This window comes from Anguilla anguilla, chromosome 18 (assembly GCF_013347855.1).
Source record: "Anguilla anguilla isolate fAngAng1 chromosome 18, fAngAng1.pri, whole genome shotgun sequence".
NCBI classification, from domain to species: Eukaryota; Metazoa; Chordata; class Actinopteri; order Anguilliformes; family Anguillidae; genus Anguilla; species Anguilla anguilla.
The window spans coordinates 5,820,599-5,843,040 of NC_049218.1; the positions used below are offsets into that span (position 1 = coordinate 5,820,599).

Sequence of the window (22,442 nt, forward strand, 5' to 3'; positions counted from 1 at the left end):
AGGAACTGGTCTGAAGTTTGTTGACCTGTGGTTAATATTGCCTCGCTGCAGGTGACAGCTCCTCTCCAGGTGTGATTTATGGCAGAATGGTGGATTTTATTTTGCCAAGCACACTGGCTGTGCCATGATTATCAGTTAGTAATAGTTATGTTTAAAGAGCTAAAGAATCAGTGAAACAGATACTATGAAAAGAAGCCTTTTTTCAGTGAGATTTAAAAAGTTTTATCTTATTTTATTTTTTAAATCCTGAAAGAAACAAATTTGTGATGTTTGTACTGGAGGTTTTGGTGTTTATTGCATAACTTTCATGGAACATGATTTCTTGCGCCTCAGTGAACACTTCAGATGCAGGAAAGAGCTGATCTGCTCCTGATTCTTCTGGAGTGCAGAATGGAAGCGTTTCCCCTCGGTGTGTTGGGTCCTCTGAGCCCGTTCGAAGGTGCTGCTCGGTTATAAACCCTGTGTGGCTGCCCTTGACAGGCCTTCCATGGCACAACTGCTGCCTCATCCAGCCACTGGTCTTGTTTGTTTTCCTGGCATCCAGTGAGTGGCAGTATCTGGGGGGGGGGGGGGGTTGCGTATCCTTGTATGGGGGGTAGTGTTTTGTCATGCTTTATTTCGGTCATGGCAGAGGGGCACGGGGTGCCCTCTGAACGCAGCGCTACTGTTATGATGTCACCGCAAGCTGCTTTGTCCAGGATGGAATATGTCCGCAGCAGATGGTCCATATCTAGCATGGATCTCACCACTTAATGATAGTGAATGACATCTGGAGGGTTGAATGTAATATTCCTGTCGCAGGTAAATAAAATCCCACTGTTTGTACAGCTCACACTGTTTATAAAGCAACTTTTTGTGAGTCTTAAGCAGTGCAGTTCTAAAACCTGAGCTATATTTTACCCTTGTAGTTGGTGATTCTGTCTTCTGTACAGCCTCTTTACACATTGCCATAGCGCTTTTTCACCAGAGAAAATATTCTATCACCGGTGTAGTTCTTTGGCATTAGGAACCACATTCATAGTGTTATGTAGTCCTTAATGTGGAAGTTTTAAACCCTTGTGCTGAAAGTAGTGCCTGCCTCTCTTCCTAGTTATGGTACAAAGCAGCAGCAGCAGTGCCCACCCTGCTAGCCAAGAGAGACCTGCAAACGTCGGGGTGGTGGAAAAGGCCACACCCGCTTTCCACCAAATCATCGTCCTTTTAGAAAGCAGACCCAGACCTGGGGTTTGAATAGCTGGGAGGGTGAGTCATCACGCGGGGGGGGGGGCGGGCTCTGGCTTATGCTCACAGAAATTCTCTCTCTCTCTCTCAGAAGTGGAGTTTTCAGTCCACACGCAGCTGCAACCATTTTGTGTTTTTTAAACAGGCGCTCACACAGTACAGTAACGACTGAGGCCTTGTGTTCCGTGGAGTCTGGCTGTCTCGGCTGGAGCCAGGTTTTGTTTACTTGTTTGAGGGTTCGTCATTCGTGTTTGAAAGGCACACTTTGGCTGTATGCTGGTTTCGTGTGATCATTTTTCACGCATTGTGAAGTCCCAAGATAAAGCTGCACACTTATTCTTTAAAATTTCCTCCTGGAATAATGCTTTTCAGTACAATTTTCCTTTTGATGTAGTGTGATCTCTAATCAGAGCGGGATGTCTGATATTGCGTGATATATTAATATTTTTTTGGGTCAGTCCAATGTTATATTTCCATTAGGGTAATGGTGGTGTAATGTTAAATAATAGAACGTGACTGGGAGGGACCCGAAGGCGAGGCTGACATTTCCTCCCACTGCTCCTGTGGTTACTTGGATCGCCACACCTACTGTGTGGGTTTGGGCGGTCTGGCCATGTTCCTGATCGGTCGCCATGGAGACGGGGGTGTTCTCCGCCCTCTTCCCGGCCGCTTTCGGCGTTCAGGTGACTGGCTGCGGTGTTCCCGGCGCGTAGCGGAAGCGCGCTCCCTTTCCCGGGCCGTCTCGGGAGCTCGCCGTCTTCGGGCTTCCCGACGTCTGGCGTTCAGAACGCTCGGATCCCGTTCGCTGTGGGAGGAGCTGACTGATATCTCAGCGAGCGTAACCACGATGCCTAGTGCAGTGAAGGTGGTAAATGGTAAATGGACTGCATTTATGTAGCGCTTTTATCCAAAGCGCTTTACAATTGATGCCTCTCATTCGCCAGAGCAGTTAGGGGTTAGGTGTCTTGCTCAAGGACACTTCGACATGCCCAGGGCGGGGTTTGAACCGGCAACCCTCCGACTGCCAGACAATCGGTATTACCTCCTGAGCTATGCCGCCCCAGATGAAGATGATTCGGCCTTCCCATGGACCGGGGGAGCTGTGCATGACAGGCCCAACTCCCAATCCGGGAATGCTCTCTGCAACTGTCACCTGCAAACCACAAGCAGGATATACGAGTTCTGTTATTTTTGATGCGCAGGGCATGGCTGTTCTCATTCGCCCTACAGAGGTTTGAAGAGAGGAAGGCTGGGCCCTCTGGTCTTTGGGCTTCCCCTGTCATTTCGCCGATGGCGTGTTAAATGGCTTCCTGGAAGTTACATTACATTACATTACATTAATGTACAAGTTGTTTACAGAGTTCAAGTCGGACCTCCCCGAAGCCTGCCTGCCGTTCCCGATCCACGGCTGCGGCGCGCGTAACTTGAGCGGCAGCTCCCCGCGTTCGCCGGGACGGGGCCCGTGACGCGGGCGATTCTGCCGGTGACCTGGCAATGAACCGCGACGATCAGGCGGTTTGAGTCCTGCCGTTTCAAAGCGTTTGTCTCGGTGCCACTCCAGTCGGTGAATGACGTTTGGCACCTGCGCTCCTTTGAGATTGTGATCTGAAAGGCTCTCGCTCACGGCTGTAGCAGCTTTCAGCGTGAAGGGCAGTGTTGTAGGTGATCCTGGCCAGACCAAACAGACGCGCGAAGCGGACTCTGAATGTGATTGGGGCCCTGCATGGCTCTGGGAGGACCATGTGCCCTGATGTGCCTCTGCGCTGGAGCCCTGTGTTCTGTTCCAGCGCAGACCCGGTGCCTCCAAATGCATTTCAAAAAACTTTAGCGAATGGCGATCGCAAGGGAGCATTGTATGAAATTTACATTGTATGACTGAAATGGCTGCTACTGAATGGCACTTCATAGATTTTGAGGTTGCTGGGGTACTTGTATGCAAAGCTTTTCTCACTACTTAAATTGTCTTGATGTTATTTTCCCTTGTTTTAATGTTCAGTTTTTAGTTTCAAAGGCATCTGTGCTTGCCTTTTCTTTCCTTATTTCAGATTTGTGTGTCTGCTAAGAGGGCTGGCTGCTTGCCGTAGTTTTTGTATAAAACTTTAATCGTCTTTTTTGTCCCCGTTCCAGGTATCCGGTACAGCACAGACGTGTGTGAGGACGAGGTGAAGGCCCTGGCCTCCCTGATGACCTACAAGTGTGCTGTCGTGGGTGAGTGTCGCTGGAGCTGCGGTTCTAAAAACTACACATCCCAGCACCACGTCAGGGTGCCTGTACCGACGAGGGCCAGTCAGAGGTCAGTCGGCGTTTCTAAAATGGCTACCGGCATCCTTCGGAATCCAAAATTGTGTTATAATTACACTCAGGCTTTGACTTCGGCCTTCTGTACGGGAAGGCAACACAGTACTTTTTCATGGCGTTTTGAACAGTAAAGTTATTTACTCTGCTATAGTGGCCTCTCACACGCTTCATTTCGCTCTTCCAGATGTACCGTTCGGTGGAGCCAAGGCCGGAGTGAAAATCAACCCCAAGCATTACTCTGTAAGTATCGTAACGCTGCGTTATTAAATGCAGGCTTTCATCCTTCTCTTCCCCCAAATCAGTCTTTCCCCCCTTCCTAGCATTGTTCATCCTGCCCCATGATTGTGCGCGAGTCTTCAGAGTGGATTTTTAATTTGTTTTTTCCCCACTTGGTGAAGATAGTAACACAAAACTTTTTATTTTTTATTTTTTTTACTTTAGACCATGACATTCAGGTAGGCATGTGGAGAGTTTCACCCTGTAATACTTCATTTGCCAGAACACAGTCCAGTATCATATGAAAAACATGGGTGTTGAATGTAGTGGAGGAAAGGATCGTTTCTCATGGATTAAAACCATTATAATTTCCCCATAGTTCTCCATAGCTGTTGTGCCCAGAAATTTGTTAATGGCCAAGTTTGCACCCAACCTCCTGTCACATGCGATATGCCCGTTACTGGTTGTCATCCCTCACCGATTGGCATCAGTTTTGGCAAGAGACGGGCTGAGCTGTCAGCTGGCATGCCCATGGCTGGCAGATCCTCTGGCACGCTTTTGGAAAAAACGCGCGCGGCTCGGTCCAGACTTCCTGGAGTTGCGCTCCACTTCCTCTCTGAAGGCTTCCACAGTAAAAGTGAGCAAGCGTTCGTTTAGCTTCACTGTGAGTGGCCTCCCCCCCCCTGTTTGGCATCTGCACATTTTTGGCCCTTACCCCCCCACGGCTGAATATCAGCCAAAGAGGAAGATTGATGCGTGTGCCCTCCCCCCCTATGCTCCTGTTGCTCTGATTGGTTTAAAAAAAATGTTTGTCTAATGAGCCTCTTCTTACCCACACAGGACAATGAGCTGGAAAAGATCACGAGAAGATTAACTATCGAGCTGGCCAAGAAGGGATTTATTGGTATGTTTGTGCTTTTCTTTTGTGGAGGCCACTGGGGTTCAAAGCTCTGTGGCATTAATGTATGCAAGGAAGCTTGCATCTGATTGGAGGAGCTTGTAAACATAAGCATGTGTTGAGGAAACTTGAGAAAAGGCATTAATGAGCACTACCAATGGCCGGCAGGTAAATAATTGTATCAGTTGCAATCTGACACTAAGGCATTGCAGTGCTTGAGCTGCAATTACTCAACAGCCTTCTGCCAAAAACAGAATCTGCACCCCATTATTATCTGCGTCTAAATGTGTCGCTCATTTGGTTCACGTTTCAAAACTGTTTGCCTTTTTGCTATTTGCGCTTAGAAATGTTGAAGCCTTTGTTCCTAAACACAATGGAGCAATTCACTGAAGGCCCTGCTCGTTCCTCGTCTCCAGCGCCTCCCTTTCCTGATGGAGCAGGTGACAGGTCCCAGTGTCCCGGTCTGAGGTTCGCTGTCGCTGATTTGATTTGGGATGAAGGCATGCAGGTCAATGCCAGTCTAAAATGGAGACTTTAGAGCCTGAGAGCCAATACCTGAGAGCCAATCCCTTTGATTCAGTGCTTTACTAGGCGATGGCAGGCATTCTGTTTGGCTGGTCTGAGTGAGCGTGCTGCTGGCTGTAAGTGCAGGTGCAGTGTTAGAGAGCGTGTGCAGAGTAGCAGTGTGTTTGTGTGGTGCAGGTGCAGTGTTAGAGAGCGTGTGCAGAGTAGCAGTGTGTTTGTGTGGTGCAGGTGCAGTGTTGGAGAGCGTGTGCAGAGTAGCAGTGTGTTTGCGTGGTGCGGGTGTAAGTGCAGGTGCAGTGTTGGAGAGCGTGTGCGGAGTAGCAGTGTGTTTGCGTGGTGCGGGTGTAAGTGCAGGTGCAGTGTTGGAGAGCGTGTGCGGAGTAGCAGTGTGTTTGTGTGGTGCGGGTGTAAGTGCAGGTTCAGTGTTGGAGAGCGTGTGCAGAGTAGCAGTGTGTTTGCGTGGTGCGGGTGTAAGTGCAGTGCTGGAGAGCGTGTGCAGAGTAGCAGTGTGTTTGTGTGGTGCGGGTGTAAGTGCAGGTTCAGTGTTGGAGAGCGTGTGCAGAGTAGCAGTGTGTTTGCGTGGTGCGGGTGTAAGTGCAGTGCTGGAGAGCGTGTGCAGAGTAGCAGTGTGTTTGTGTGGTGCGGGTGTAAGTGCAGGTTCAGTGTTGGAGAGCGTGTGCAGAGTAGCAGTGTGTTTGCGTGGTGCGGGTGTAAGTGCAGTGCTGGAGAGCGTGTGCAGAGTAGCAGTGTGTGTGCGTGGTGCGGATGCAGTGTTGGAGAGCGTGTGTGGAGTAGCAGTGTGTTTGCGTGGTGCGGGTGTAAGTGCAGGTGCAGTGTTGGAGAGCGTTGTGTGGAGTAGCAGTGTGTTTGCGTGGTGCGGATGCCAGAGCCTGTTATTGGGGCCCATGGGGCCCCGCGCTGACCTTGGCGCCTCGCGGGTTAATGTGTAATGGCTGTGTGAAGACACCGGCCTCCTCGCTGCAGGAATCCGCTTGTTTGTCCAGCCGACATGCGTCATCTGGAATGCGCAGGGCCCTGCAAGGCCGCCGTCCTCCCCCCTCCTCTGATTGGTAATGGTTCTGCCCGCCCATCTCCAGAAAAGCTGCCCATCTCACCTCAGCTGGCCCATGTTATTTTTGGAGGGGACGCTTTGTCGGTCAACGCTCTGTGATCATGGCCGGGCTTTCATGGTATCTGAATGTTAAGACCTGAGCCAGCTTTCCCCACGTGTGCTTTGCTCTGTCGCTGCACAACGTCATTCGGGAACCTCATTAATTGATGAGCCGCCCACCTTCCAGTTACTCAACAGTGAATCCCAGAGAGTAGTGCGGGTGCAGCGTTTTCCAGGACGCAGCCAAGCTTGATTGTGAAATGTTACCCAGTTGAGCTACTGTGATCTCCTGTGGCTAATGGAATTGTTCCCTGACCCACATCGCACGTGTTCACCTCTTCTCCTGTGCCATGTTAGGACCGGGCATCGACGTGCCTGCCCCCGACATGAGCACTGGAGAGCGGGAGATGTCCTGGATCGCTGACACGTACGCCAGCACCATGGGCTACCACGTGAGTACCCACAATGCACCGCTTGGCCCCTTTCCAAAAAGCTTGTCCTTTTCACTCATCCTTTTGTTTTCTGAGCGATGTACGAAATCTGTCCCTAAAAGGCCGTTGCTCTCTAAAGGGCCTTTTTCACAAAGACAGTGCAAGTGCCCTGTTGTGCCTATCCCTTTTTTCCCCCCCATTTTTCCATTGGAGACATCAAGAGCTGTTTTGTATAGCTCTGTGAAGCACCATAAATGAAAAATAATTCCCGCTTTCATTGTTGAGGTTGATTACATGGAAGACCCCGACCAATTGTGGTTGTTCTGAGAAGCGTGAAATTTCAACAAGATGGCAGATCTGCTATTCTGAAAGGCAATGCGTATTCCCGTAATAACAGCTACTTTTAAGTTAAATTCAAAATGGATTATTGATATTCCATTTATTCTGAACTTGGCTCTCAACCATATGCTCACCTTGTCAGACTCATAAAGTGGCTGTTTGCTAGAAGGCTGTGTGTGTAAATTGCATTCCTTGCATCGGAACGCCCTCTTGCTGAGCTTCTTGAGAGTGACGGCATTCTTGAGCTGGCCCTAGCAGAAGTTGGCGCAGCCTTCACTGTGTGATGAGTGTTTCCTGTGTGAAGGGCCCGTATAATCAGTGGCAGCAGCAAGGCTTCTTCCAGCCTCTATCACTTGAGTTTCATCTCCCCTGTGGCTGAAATGGTGGAGCTCCCAGTGCTCCACCATTTCCACCAAATCTTCCTTGTGTTTAAATGAACCGGCTCACATGGTGCTCTGTGTGAGTGAAGCAACGAGCGTTCTGTTCTCTTTACTGTGCCTGCAGCACATCTCTTTTGAAGAGAAGTCGCTGTTTCAGGCAGTTCTTCACATGATAAAATGTGGCTTTTACTCATTTACTCATGACCTTTCAATCAATAAGTGTAGAGTTACTTCCACTCTGTAAAGCGTCTTAGTGACAGTTCTCTGTAAAAAGCGCTATACAAATAAAATTTATTGAATTGAATAGAGTTAAACAAACAAATTAACAATTAGTACTGTAAACAAAAGTTAATGCCACTCTGCTGATTTAACTCGGGTATGGTTGTTAGATTGTCACTAAGGAAATCCATAAAGGAAGAGGGTAGCTAATGAGAGTCCAGGGAGCCATGGTGCTGTCTGAAGAGGTGGGTCTTCAGCCTGCAGGCGAAGATGGGCGGGGTTTCTGCTGTCACGACTGCAGTGGGAAGATGGGCGGGGTTTCTGCTGTCATTACATTACAGGCATTTAGCAGACGCTCTTATCCAGAGCGACTTACACAACTTTTACATAGCATTTTTACATTGTATCCATTTATACAGCTGGATATATACTGAAGCAATTCCGGTTAAGTACCTTGCTCAAGGGTACAACGGCAGTGTCTTACCTGGGAATCGAACCTGCGACCTTTCGGTTGCAAGCCCAGTTCCTTACCCACTGTGCTACACTCCGCCCTACTCCGTCACGACTGCAGTGGGAAGATGGGCGGGGTTTCTGCTGTCACGACTGCAGCGGGAAGATGGGCGGGGTTTCTGCTGTCACGACTGCAGTGGGAAGATGGGCGGGGTTTCTGCTGTCACGACTGCAGTGGGAAGATGGGCGGGGTTTCTGCTGTCACGACTGCAGTGGGAAGATGGGCGGGGTTTCGGCTGTCACGACTGCAGCGGGAAGCTCACTTCACCACTGGGGGGCCAGAACAGAGCAGTCCTGTGCGAGGGACAGGCCTAGCACCCAGATGCAGCGGAACAAAGAGGTCTGGCTGAAGGGTAGGATCAGATGATCTTTTGATGATGTCACTGAGATGCCCTTTAGCTGCCCAGTATGCTAGCACTACGGCTTTGCGCTTGATGTGAGCTGATTATAGCCAGCGCAGGGAGATGGGAATATTTATATTTAAAATCTGTGTTTGCTCATGATTGGTTTGCAGGGAGACAGGGAGGATTAAGAATGTTTGCACGTTCGTGCTTTCCTTGATAAGCAAGTCTTTTGTCCTGCCTGCCATATCAGCTTGTCAATGTTTTCCCATATCACACAGATAACTTTTTTATGCTTTGTTGCGTGACAACAGTACAGGCAGTAGGCAGCACTTATTTGTCTGTATTGGTGTGATTAATGCAGTCTTATCTGCCTCTGTCTGACTGAATGCGTATTGTATCATGGGTAATGCAGGGATCTGCTACCATGTCTAGAGCGGTTTGTGTGTCTCAGAGAATAAGATCTGCAGGGTTAACAATCACCAGCACTGTCCCCGAGTTGAACTTTCATTAAGGTGGTGAATCCAAATTAGATTAGACGGGTCTGTTTTGCTGGGCCTATTAATGGCCCTAATGCCTGTAGCCTGGAGCTGTTGTTGGGGCCTGTAGAGACCCCTGCACGCCCCCTGTGTTTTACCAGCGCTCCCAGGCCCCTACAGACCACTACAGACTGCCTGTTACCCGCCCTGTTTGGCCACAATGCAGACAAGATGAGCTGGGGCCCTTCATGCAATGAATCTCACCATGTAGTGATTCCCGTAGATAATGAGTATTAGTGGGCTGTTGATAAGTGGGTGGGGGGGGGGGTGAGCGGTGAGCACGGGGCGTGGTGGTGTTTGCTTTTACGAAGCTTTGCTTTTATTAGCAGTGCCGCTGCTACAGCAACCGTCTTGCTATTGCTACGGCTTTAGTCCGTTTTCACTGCATTGACCTGAATGTTTGCCAGATGAGTATTGCAACCAACTAGGAAGCCACTGTAAACGGGGAAGTGGACAGATTTGTTTGCTATGGTAACCATAAGCAACATCTCAGCCTCACCTTCTGGCTTTAATGTGAACGGGTCAGTTTTAGACTGTTGCAAACCATGAGTTTTAAGAAGTGTCACCAGTTGCAGCTTGTCGTGTGGCAGATCTTTGTGTCTGAACTGGCCGTTAAACTGTGTGAAATTTAAAGTAGTCTGCAGGGGAAAGGAACACTGAATTTAAGCATAGCGTACGCTTAACCGCACTGCCATTCACAATCTCCCCTCCCTTAGTTTGCCTGACTCACTTGAACCGAACGACACGACGCTGTTGTTTTCTTTGCGCAAGACCGACTGGATCAGATCAGTGACTCACCGGTAAAGCACTCGAGCTGCAGCCCGTGTGGGGCTGTGTCCCCCCCCCCCCACCCCCCTCCCTCGGCACCAGCGGTGCGCTGTGTCAGAACCCGCTGGTCCGTGAGGGCTGGGCCCCTGTGCTAGCTCTCACTAGCGCTAAGCGCTCCTTCCTTCAGCTACAGATCCACCATGGCTGCATCCTGCGTAAATGCGGAGTCAGGTGGTTTCATGCCTCTGTTCAGTTTTAAATCGAGTTGGTCCCTTTGGCCTTTTTGTACAGAATGTCTCCTTGTGTCAGAAGAATTGCGGTTTGTTTTAGAGGGAAACGCTGGTCTCTGCTTTCATCTCTCCTGCTGTTTCCCCTTATGATTTTTGCCTTTGTTCTGTCTCAAGCTGCTTGCAGTTTTGCCCATGCACACCCATCACCAAAAAAAATCAAAATCAAAAATAGCATTTTCCTGCATTGTCACAACTGAGCAGCTGCAGACCGGTCTTTTGACCCACCAGGCTAGTTTTCCCAGGGGAGCGCTGATGAGTGTCAGTAGGGTTAATGCGTCTGTCACAGGGCAGATGTTACAGAAGGCTGCGGTGAGTGAACCTGCGTTCGTGCGGCTCTTCCCCTGCAGTTTTACTGCGCAGGTCAATGTGGCCACAGCAGCAGCGGCCGTTTGAAATGCACGGACACGGTGCCAGATCTGTCCTCCAGTGAAGGGGCTGTCTTTTGCCGGAGCGCACACATGCACGCAAGAATCATGCTTCCTCTTGGGTAATCTGTTGAGATGGGCATACAAATGACAGTGTTTGGCAGCACTTGCAGTAGCGGTTTTTTTACAGTGGCGTTTATATGCAGCTCGCTTAATGAAATTAAGTCTGGGGCTTTTAGCGTCAGACTCGGGGCAGCGAAGTCACTATAAATCTAAAAACAGAGCGCATTGCATGCGAATACGCTGCCCTCCCCCTTCCCCTGCCACTCCCCCGGCTCCTCCCCCTGGCGCTCCCACGGCCGCCCCGCCCCCCCCCCCCCAAGCCAGCCGTTTGTGTGCCAGCCTGGCACAAAGCGGGCCTATGTCTGCGTGGGCCGCCCCTCCCATCCTGTCTGGCTGTCGGCCCTGTCCTGGCCCGCCTCAGCCGCTCCTCCAGCGCCGTCTTCAGCCTCGCCGTCTGATTGGGCAGCGGCGGCCCAGTCTTCAGCCTCGTCGTCTGATTGGGCAACGGTGGCGTTTCCTGTGTCCCGCACCCTCTCGAGAGCAGACTGTGTCTTAGTTTAGTTTTTAATGAAGCTAAATCATTTTTGCATATTTTTTTAAAGAATGACATGCTCTTTATCAAAAGCACATTTAAAACATGGTGCCGTTGACTTCCTTCCACGTGATCATGTGGTGTGTTTTGTCAATCACATGGAAGCTGCAAGGGCATGCTGCTGATTGGCTGCCTTATCGACACCCGACAGTTAATGGTGGTGATGTTTTGTGGTATATCCCCCAGCCCTGTGCCAGCAGTGGAAACACCCCCTCCTCATCCTCCCCCTGTGCTTGTGATGGATATTGAGCCGTTTGTGTGCCTGCCCTGGGATCCTCTCTGCTTTGGCGCATTATTAAATTTCCAGTTTCCAGAACCTTTTTTTCCACCCAGTTATTTTTATGTTTTTTGTGTTTTTGCTCACCAGACCCGATCGAAACGGCAGTCGTGTGTGCGTGCGTGTGATTTAGTTGTCCCAAACCGCAGTGAATAGTGGGCGTCCGCGTGGAGCAGTTTCCTCTGTAGAGCCTACGTCTCTGGCTGGCTCTGATCGATTTGTTCAGAGTTTTTTGCCTCCTGATGGCCTGCTTTACCGGGCTGGCATTGACTCTTATGTGGTCCTCATGTTGAGACTACATGATGAATTTCGGTTCATTTGTAGAACTGATTAAACTGAAATGGAATTGACCCCCCCCCCCCCCATCCCAGTTTAAAATGGCTGCTTTCTTTTTAGACGTGTGCTTTTTAAACGATTCCCCCCCCCCCCCGCGCACGCGCTCTCTCTCTCCCCGCCTGACCCGAGCGCTGTGATTGGCTCGTGCCCCTGCAGGACATCAACGCCCACGCCTGCGTGACGGGGAAGCCCATCAGCCAGGGGGGCATCCACGGCAGGGTGTCGGCCACCGGCCGCGGCGTCTTCCACGGCATCGAGAACTTCATCAACGAGGCCGCCTACATGGGGAAGCTGGGCCTCGTCCCCGGGTTCGGGGACAAGACCTTCGCGATTCAGGTACGGAACGCCGCAGCGCACCGCTGGGCCTGTCATGAGACGCCTTTTAAACCTTGAGACCTTGGTAATATTCCTACAGATTACTCACTGTTTTCAAAGAAATGTTTTCCTCCGTCTGTGCTGAGCAAAATAACTTCCTGTGATTGTGCCTTTGTGTTAGTAACATGCTTTGGTTAAAAGTCTGGGGTATTTGCTGGAGCGATCGTGTCTTTCACCACCATCAAAAGCCTGTATGTTGCATGCATTGTATTTATTAGATGCTCTTATGAACTGTCTTATATTATAAGAGCAAGCTTTTCTTCCTGTTTTTGTTGCCTCTGCTGCCGGAAACAGTTCAGACATTTTCTAGTTGGCTTTCAGGATAGCTCAAGGATAGCCTCATGAGCGGGCACTGCTGCAGGAAAGCGATTCCTGGACGTCTGCACAGAGTGCCAGCACGCACAATAAAGCCAATCGTCTAAAACTCAGTTAGTCGTTAGATCACAAGCTCAGATTGACCCGGTGCATTTTTGCTTGATTGACTGACGAGACTCGCTGGTTCAATTAAGACTGCACACGGTCAGACCCAGCCCCTACGCTAAGTGTGTGTGTGAGACTCACACGGTCTTGTCAGACCCAGTGGCTATGCTAAGTGTGTGTGTGACACACACAGCCCGGTCAGACCCAGCCCCTACGCTAAGTGTGTGTGTGAGACTCACACGGTCTCGTCAGACCCAGTGGCTATGCTAAGTGTGTGTGTGACACACACAGCCCGGTCAGACCCAGCCCCTACGCTAAGTGTGTGTGTGAGACTCACACGGTCTCGCCAGACCCAGTGGCTATGCTAAGCCTTTGTGGGAGGCTTGGTGCTCATCTCCTTCCCCTTGGTGTTTCAGGTGTGTAGACAGGCAAACATTGACCCTTTTAAAATCTCAGGAACATGCGATACACATTTCTCTCTCTAGCATTGCTCCATCCTCACTGTTGAACGGTCTCTACTGAATTCCACTTCCTGACAGTGCGGTCATAGCTTTGGAGCTGCAGCGTAGTGATATCACTGCGATGTGGTTTATGACTGGGTTGTGTGTATCACACTGGGGTTTGCAGTGTGTATCTCCTCTACTGTGTACGAGCCTGCAGCCCTTGCACACGGTCAGACGCTGTAGCGGTTATCCATTATCCCGGTGTGGTGGAGGGGAGGGGAGGGGAGGGGAGGGGAGGGGAGGGGAGGGGAGGGTAGGGGGAGGGATTTAATTTCATGCTCCTGCACAGGGATGGTCTCATCCTGAAGGTAATTTTCAGAGGGATTTATAGGCGCACACGAAAGGAGATTTATTTATTTAATGTACAGAGAATGTGGTACATTGGCTGCTTCTCAAAGCTGCTTTAAGCCAGCTCTCTCCAGGACATTAAATTTGAAGTACGTAATCCAGCTGTAAAGAACATGTCAAGGTTGGGTCTCTGGGCAAGAGAAACAATGAAGTATCTGAAAGGATTTTAACGTCTGTGTAAAGAGCAGAGGGCACACAAGACATCATAATTCAGGTTTACTTTGAACGCCTAGCGTATGCATGCATGCATATGTAAATGCGCATACACACACACACACACACACACACACACACACGCGCGCGCATTTGAATGTGAATGTGGCTGTATTGTACTGAATTTAATTTCGACAATGAAACTGCAGTCATTTCTGCTTACCATACTGACTGACTATTGGCCCAGTGTTAAAGGCTCTTGCTTTCTAGCTGGATGTAAATAGCAGTGTACAGTGCAGGTATGACCCCCCCTCCTCCTCTTATCCCACTGAGTTTAGACACATGAACAGTTCAGGCCTGAGGGGGTTATAGTCCCCCCCCCCCCCCCCCCCCCGCTGTGCATCTCTGCTCCTGCTTTCATGTGCAAGAGCCGCACTAGCGCCGCGCTAGCACTCAGGCACGTGTGAATGGGGCTAGGCTACGCGTGCGCTATCGCTCATCCTCCTCATCCTTATCGCCCTGTCTCCCGCTCGCATGCAGGGCTTCGGAAACGTGGGCCTGCACTCCATGCGCTACCTGCACCGCTTCGGCGCGCGCTGCGTGGGCGTGGGCGAGATCGACGGCTCCATCTGGAACTCCAACGGCATCGACCCCAAGGAGCTGGAGGACTACAAGCTGGTGAGGGCCGCGGCGTGGCCTGCTTCCTGGTTCAGTGAGGGCGGCGGGGGGGCGGGGGGGTGGGGGGGGACGGGGGGGCGGCGGGGCGGCGGGGGGGGCTCAGACTCCCGGTCTCCCAGGGGGACAGAGCCTGAACTGGCTGATTGTGGCACGCCAGGGTGTACTGTAGCCTTTCCTGTTTCCATTCCCTGTTAAACGGGCCCCAGCACTGGGTTATAATGCGAAGGACACAGCAGGTGGAGGGACGCTGCCACCTAGGGCCTGTTCTGTGATACTGCAGCCAAAGCCTCATGACCTCATTTGCGAGTTGCTGATTGCTGTTTGCACAGAGGCTTGAGCAAATATCAGAACCATCACAGGGATTATACATTTATGTATAGACTTTTAATAATTAACCCAGCTGTTCTGATTACAGCTTGCATTACAGATACTTATACAATAAAGTTTTTTGTTGGAAACAAAAGGTGTCTAAGACAAACAGGTGTAAATGTAATCTTTTGTCCTCTACCTAATTCAGCTGTAAAGGAAAACGGTGGGGGAATAAAATGGTTGTTTTGTGTGACTCTCAGCAACACGGCACGATCGTGGGCTTCCCCAACGCCGAGCCGTACGAGGGGAGCATCCTGGAGGCCGACTGCAACATCCTCATCCCCGCCGCCGGAGAGATGCAGCTCACCCGCAAGAACGCTCATAAGATCAAGGCCCAGGTCAGAGGTCGCCTGCAGCCTGCCCCCTGCACCACAGCGCCCCCTACAGCCTGTCCCCTGCACCACAGTGCCCCCTACAGCCTGTCCCCTGCACCACAGCGCCCCCTACAGCCTGTCCCCTGCACCACAGCGCCCCCTACAGCCTGTCCCCTGCACCACAGCGCCCCCTACAGCCTGTCCTGTGTAGCACAGTGTCACTGCTTCTTTTTAGCATGGGAGTGTTTATTGAGCCACATGCTAACCAAGTTCATGCACAGGACAATAATAAAGTGTCCTTTTAGGTAGAGCAGCAGCATGATAAGGGTGTACTGACCGAGCACATTCTTTCTGTAATGACAGCCCTTTAAACTCTCACATCACCAACAGGGTAAAATGTAAATGCCATGCTAGTTGCACAATTAAACATGGCCGTCAAATGGCTACTACCAAATCCTCCTGTAGCAGGTCAGTATACCTAAATCTCATTCAAACTCAACTGAACAAAACCATGGTGTTTGTGTGTTTTGGCTCTGTATGTGCACCCTATTGCTCAGGGTCTGTAAAGAGTTGCTCAGCAGGCCATGTGCAGGGCATTCTCTTTACTCTTGGGCTGAGAGTCTCACTCTGCTCTCTCTGGATGGTGTCTGTCTCAGATCGTGGCTGAGGGAGCCAACGGCCCCACCACCCCGGAGGCGGACCGGATCTTCCTGGAGAGGAACATCATGGTGATCCCGGTAAGGCCTGCCGACACCGCAGACAGGCGCGTGTGCTCTTTATGGTGAGAGCTAACTGGGGAGGTACCTTACAGGGAAGGGGGGTTTGGGTTCGCAACCCCCACGGATGTGTAGCGTGCATCTGGGTGAACGGAGACTCCTGTGTCAAGCGTAGGTGACTAGTTTAACGCTCAGGATTGAAACCCGCAGCCCCTCACGCCGAGAGGCCTGTGGCTGAAGCGGGATTGGCCCTTTTGAGCGTGCACGCATGTTTGCGGGTGCAGGATGTGTGTGCGTGCGTGTGCGCGTGTTACCCAGTTTATTTGCACTGCTGTCTAAAGGAGTCCATTTTATAAAGTGCAGCTCGAGTTTTTTCTGTAATGAAATATGCTCTCTTGCTTACTGGCTTTTACACAGATGCCTCACGGAGGAGATTTATCGGCTCGTGGTCGGCCCTGCAGAACACAGCCCTTTTCTTCAGTACAGTAAATTAGGGCACTAAATCTGAAGCATAAAAATTCATCGTGCGATCTGTGGATCATTGAGTCTTTGTGTGGCTCAGTCACGATGGAGACTGAGGAATTTTACATCTTCACAGACTTCAGTTGCAAAGTCACTTTCTTTCAACCGCATCTGCTTCTAAAGAATTTAAAGAAATGCGTGATTATGCAGGGAGACAGTTTGAAGCGGGGATCGCTTTAAACTTTTGTATTTGATGTGATCCTGAGAGTGAAGAGTTGAAATGCTCAGTCCTCCTCTCCTGTGTGTGCTTATGGAAGGAATGGCCTCCCGGTGTGCTGTAACCCACCCACTCCCCCAGTCTCCCCTGGTCCTGTGCAGCCGGGCGGGGTGGGGCAGAAGAGATTTGTGGGTAATTTCGGAATATCTCTGTGCCCCAGAGAGAGGTGCGTGTGCTCCCATTTTGGGAGTGTTTCCAGGCAGACATTAATCATTCTGGTGTTGGGCGGCGAGGCGGGGGAGGTTAGCGTGCGGGTTGGGGGCTGATAAACAGTAGGCCGGCTGGACTGCGGAACTCCCCCCTCCCCCACGTTCCCCAGCCAGCACGCGCCGTCCCCAGCCCACCCAAAACCACATTCCGCTGCGTTTCACACAGGTTGGGTTACAGGGAAGGGCCCTTTCTGTCTGTCCAGTGCGTATCCACTGGGCTTTGAGCCAGAATGGAGTGCCTGTGTTTATGGGATGGAACAGTTTAGCTACTAAGCAAGGGCGAATTTGTGCTTCACATGGAGTCGCCCTTCATGTGTTGGATTCTTGGTTGGGTGGTCTTGGGGCTGTGGGGGCGGAGCTTATGATTAGGATGCGATTTGATTGGGCGGGTGTCCCCTGCAGGACTTGTACCTGAACGCTGGCGGTGTGACGGTCTCATACTTCGAGTGGCTGAAGAACCTGAACCACGTCAGCTACGGCCGGCTCACCTTCAAGTACGAGAGGGACTCCAACTACCACCTGCTGTGTAAGTCTGCTCTGTTTACGGGCATCTCTACTGTCTGCTATTACTAGGAGCATCCACCAGGTGGAGCACTCGCACCTTTTCCCCTTTTATGTTTGTTCGTCTTTCTCTTTGGTGTCTGTAAGAAAGAATTCCAAAGATCTTAAGACTGTGATACTAGTTAGCTCCCTCCCTCTAAAATTAAATATTTAAAAATGAATATCTACATCCTCATTGCTCATTTTGGGCCGAAGCTCCACTGAACTTTTTGTATCGTAATTGGTGAACGTTTTGGTTTAATTCTGAAAACCTGTTTATAAAGGTGTTATTTTGTCTTCACTGTTTCTGTTGCTGTGGGTTTACCTGCCTGAGGTTTAGCGACACTTGTGACTGTGCATTATGTGTGCGCGCGCGCTCGTGTGTTTGTGTGTGTGTGTGTGTGTGTGTGTGTGTGCGTGCGCACAAGCTGCGTACGCGTCTCCGCAGCGGTTCATTCAGTAGGGTGTGGCACTAATACTCTGCAGTGTAATAAATATCTCCATCCACCCGCACGCTGTGCATTTCTGCTTTCTGGACCCGGTCACGTGCCCCCGCCCTCCCTCCCCTCCCCCCCCCCTCCCTCCCCTCCCCCCCCCCCCCCTTCCCCCTCTCCGGGCCTCTGAAACGGGGCATTATTGGCAGTCATGTGAGCTGGATGTTCCTGGAAGGGGGGGGGGGGGGGCAGAGGCTGGCTGCTGATTGGCTGCTTGTGGCCAGGGCTGCCCGTCCAGTGAGGACTCTCCTCCTGCTCTGCCTATAAGAGCAGCACTAACGCAGAATCGATCAGCGCACCGGGGTCCGCCTCTCTCCCCGCAGAACCCTGCCACTCCCAGCATGCCCTGCTTTAAAAGCACCAGATCCCGAGCGCCAGGCGCACTCAAATTTGGAGCCCTGCTCTCTGACTCTTGAGAATAAGGTTGTCTGTGATCTCAGGGTTGGGAGTTTTTAAACGTTCTTCCTTTATTTAAGCGCGGAGGTCAGTTGAGAACTCCGTTCTCTTTTGGTGTGACGACCTCAGAAATAAAAGTGGCGAGGGTGTGTGCAGCCAGTCAGATGTGGGTTAGGATTACATGGCCAGATGTGGCGAGCCCATTGCTGTGGGAGTTTGACTAGGTCCTTGGTGCTGAGTCCTATGCTCTTTTGATGAGACATTCAGTAGAAGACCTGAGGTCTCCATGGCACTTCTCCAAAGTACAACACCTTGTGCTGGGGCACTGACTGTCTGCTGGTCCAGAGGGCCTGTCAGCTCCTGATTTTTTTTTTTTTCCCAGCATGCCTCCCACCCGAGCGCTGAAGGAGCCCACACCTGCGCAGCTTCAGTGTAACCCTGCCGTGCTCCACACGGTCGCCCTGTTTCAGGCGTGCAGTGCATGGAAAGGGTCTTTGAATCCCTGAGGGAACTGATGTTCACTGATCACATGGTTTCCCTTGGCGACTGCTGCATGAACACAGCATTCGTTGTTAAAAATGACCTGAAGCTCATTTTCATCCGTAGATTGGTTCCTGATTTACTTCCCACAAGTTTCTCAGGTGGTGGGATTAGAATTCTCACAGGCACTGATTCTGAATTATTTTTAAAAAAATGAAATAAATAAAATAAATTATTATTTTTAAAAAATGAAAATCTGGTCTGAAGTGCTTTGTGCTTGCTGGGTGTGGGAGCTGTAATGGAAGTTTGAGGGCAGCTGAGGAAATGAGACACCATTACCCATAATGCATCATATTTTACCATCAGACTGAAAGCTTTTGGCTGCTGTTTTTATTTTATTTTTATAACTGCGAGTGATTCGCATCGCGGTTGGTATTACTTTAAGGCAGAAGTTCACATTTGTTCCCAGTGTGTTGCCATTTAATCCTAAAACTCAAGAAAATATGTATCAAAATGCATTGAAAGGTTGCTGACGTAATCCAGGAAGAAACATTTTGCATGTAAAGCATTTAATATGCCTCCTAGGAAATGGTGACCTCATGGTGTGCATACAGTTAAGATGTGATTTCCTTGGGCATTGATTTTTCAGATAATTTTTCAGAAATGACGTCAATAAAGCTGTAAAAAAAATGTCTTATCAGAGAACATTACATTTGTATTTTAGGCATTGAGCACATACTCTTATCCAGAGCTTCTTAAATTATTATTATTATTTTGTGTTCCATACTAGCCGCTTAGTCAGCTGGATATATTTACCAAAACTATTCTGGTCACGTACCTTGTTCCAGGGGACAATGGCACTACCCTCTCCTGGGATTTGAACTTGAACCCTTACAACTGCAAACCCTGTTCCCTAACCATTGTATCACAGTGCTAGAGCATGTCTGGGTGCCATTTTAGGATCATAATGTGCTATAAATTGTGTTGGGTGCCATTTTAGGGTCCCAGTGTTTAAGATGTACCATAAGCTGTGTGCTGTTTGCCTCCAGTGTCGGTCCAGGAGAGTCTGGAGAGGAAGTTTGGGAAACACGGTGGAGCCATTCCTGTCGTCCCAACCGCCGAGTACCAGGCCAGAGTGGCTGTGAGTGCCCCGCCCCGCCCTGCTGTGCCCCGCCCTGCCCCGCCCGACCCTCACCCTCACCCTCACCCACACTGGTGTCACGTGACACTGCCGCTTGTTTTATCTCAAAACAATAGATGCAGCTGCTTTGTCATTCTAGCCTGTATTGCACTTTGTCTTCTCGGCCTGTCATTTTAGAAAATTGATTAATTTTTTTTGTTTGTTTGAGTCTGGCTACGGCAATGCTAATTTGAGAGATCAGAAATGCAAAGGAGATGAGCCTGTGGCTGATATACATTACCCTTTAGAGAATGGACCACTCCAGTTTTTTTAGTTTCACAAGTTTATTTTATTAAAATAGCAGTTAGACCTGACTCCTCAGTTCTCCTCAGAGCGGTGCTGGTCAGCTTGTTTGGACCGTTTGGGCTGTGGCGCAGGGACACCTGTAATGTGATACAGGTGAGCTCACGCTGTGGGCGAGTGCAGCGCAGGGAGAGCTCACGTGAGAGAGAGAGAGCCTCGGGCAATCCCAGCGGCCCTCACAGCGCTGGCCCTCACAATGCGGGGTCTTTGTGCCAAACGCGATCCTGCAAAGAGTGTTTGCCTCTCCATTTCATTTAGCTGGGGCAGGAACTAAAAGGGAAACACGGAACAGATGGCAGACGGTCCCATTATGTGTGCTTCTGGGAGGCACGTTATTTTGTTTAATTTTAGACACCAGTAATTATCTATGTGGTTTCCCATCACTGGGAATCCCATTTGGTGATGGCGTACAAGCAGTTTGCAGTGTTTTACTGCTTGCACTCAAGCAGAAGCCTTCAGGAAGAGTGGATGGTGGAACGAATAAACACGGTTAGCTCTTGGATGGTTTGAATTCATTCTTTTTCCTGCTGTGTGGTGTGTCTGTGTGTGTCTGTGTGTGTCTGTGTGTGTTTCTGTGCGTGTCTGTGTGGGGTTTGTAATGAGTGCCATCTCTCTCTGCTCCCAGGGTGCTTCTGAGAAGGATATAGTGCACTCCGGCCTGGCCTACACCATGGAGAGATCAGCGAGGGTGAGTGTCCCTGTGTTTCCAGCCTCTAAAGCTGCAGCTCTGACATCACTTCCTGTTGCTCGTGTCTTAGGCTAGTGGAATGCCCATTAAAAGTTTTTTGTTTGACTTCCCTCCAAGTTTTTGAATTCATGTTGAAGGGCCCCTGTTGACCTGCACGGAGCAGGGCAGGAAGGAAAACTCTTTATTTAAAAAATAAATAAAAAATGAAGTAGCCAAATTAATTTGTTGGTATTTTGGCTTTAAAAAATGTTAAGGCAAATTTGCAGCCCAAGTTCATTGGATTTATTTGGTGCATATGATATTCTCACAACCCCCCACTTCCCTGACATTGTGTACATGTTCATATCCTCCCTCACCTCTACACACACGCACTCACATGCAGACACACACGCCTCTCTGTGCGCAGCTGACTGTTTGTTAGACACACCTCTCTGTGCACAGCATCTGTGTTGCGTGAGAAAGGGTGCTGCAGGTAACTGGAGTCGGGCCGACTCTGTTTCAGCTGAATTTAAACACGGCACACCCCACCCATTTGAGTCTCCTTCACCTGCCCCTATTCCCCTCTGCAGCTCTAATAATGCTCACAGCCAAACCCCCCATCTTTTAAAATTTATTATTATTATTATTATTATAATACTCACAATTGTATTGTTGTTATTTAAAACTGTAAGTGACTGTGTCCTAAAAGCTTAAAAAATGTATATTTGTATATATTAATATATACCATATATTGATTGATGCTTCATTGGCTTGCTGTTCCTTTGACCTCAGCTTGGAACCCCCAGTTCTGGAGTGGCTGAAGTGCCTCTGGACACCGTTGTGTTCAAAGCCGTAAAGGCATAATTACATGAGTTATTAGTCTTAAATGAATGCAGATGACCACTTTCCCATGTTACTCAGCTTTAGAAAAGCAGCATTTAAGTGCTGCTCCTGGGATTAGGATGCCAGCCGTCGGCTGCAGACCAGAAGAAAGGACTTGACCGATCTACTCTTTCAGCCGTTTTTTTTAGGAGGTAGCTGTGCTTGTGAAGAGCCCGGTTTGGGGCTCCATTTTAAAACAGTGTCTTGTGTGTCCACAGCAAATCATGCGCACGGCCAACAAGTACAACCTGGGCCTGGACCTGAGGACTGCAGCCTACGTCAACGCCATCGAGAAGGTCTTCAAGGTGTACAACGAGGCGGGGCTGACCTTCACATAGAGGCCTCGCCACACCCCCGCCCCCCCCCCCAGTCTGTGTCCGTCTGTCCCACTGTGGAGACCCAGGACTGTCCTCTCCCATCCCATGCCCCCCCCCCCTCAGTCTGCGCGTCTCTGTCCGTCTGTCTGTCCATCTGTACCCTTCTGGAGACCCAGGACTGTCCTCTCCCATCCCCCCCCCCCCCCAGTCTGCGCGTCTCTCTCCGTCTGTCTGTCCATCTGTATCCTTCTGGAGACCCAGGACTCTCCTCTCCCATCCCAGCTCCCACCCCAGTCCAGCCTCTATATCATATCCAGCGTTTACAGCTTATGTACCATACGCTTCCCCTGTGTACCGCGTAACCAGCAGACCATTCCTCTCTCCTGCACCTCTGTTCCGCCAGGGGAGAAGTGCTTTTGTCCATAGCCTGCCCTGGAGCTATCCCGGGCCGCAGCTCAGTTAGGAGCCCCCCCTGCTCCCCCCCAGTTCACTGCCTTCTTTTCGTCTTCCTCTCTCCGTCTCCATCGCTGTCTCTGTCGGCCTGTAACGGGTTTCACTGCCAACGAACGCCAAAAATAACTGACAAACTGACGCGCGGTTGACCGCGGCTTTGACGTCGTCTCTCTCGCTCTTGCCCTAA

The 22,442-nt window shown here is 50.3% G+C and overlaps 1 protein-coding gene across 1 annotated transcript in view; it reads left to right on the forward strand.

The window, feature by feature from the left end:
• The window catches only part of LOC118218030 (glutamate dehydrogenase, mitochondrial-like), a 24,953-nt gene extending 3,078 nt beyond the window's left edge, over positions 1–21,875 (forward strand). Inside the window, exons 2-13 of the mRNA XM_035400366.1 lie at positions 3,349–3,429; positions 3,704–3,759; positions 4,576–4,639; positions 6,627–6,721; positions 11,876–12,055; positions 14,059–14,196; positions 14,766–14,903; positions 15,536–15,616; positions 16,946–17,069; positions 19,503–19,594; positions 20,562–20,624; positions 21,704–21,875. Coding sequence (XP_035256257.1) covers positions 3,349–3,429; positions 3,704–3,759; positions 4,576–4,639; positions 6,627–6,721; positions 11,876–12,055; positions 14,059–14,196; positions 14,766–14,903; positions 15,536–15,616; positions 16,946–17,069; positions 19,503–19,594; positions 20,562–20,624; positions 21,704–21,823 — 1,232 coding nt within the window. The 3' untranslated portion in view covers positions 21,824–21,875. The remainder of the gene's footprint in view (positions 1–3,348; positions 3,430–3,703; positions 3,760–4,575; positions 4,640–6,626; positions 6,722–11,875; positions 12,056–14,058; positions 14,197–14,765; positions 14,904–15,535; positions 15,617–16,945; positions 17,070–19,502; positions 19,595–20,561; positions 20,625–21,703) is intronic.
• The last annotated feature ends 567 nt before the right edge of the window (positions 21,876–22,442 follow it).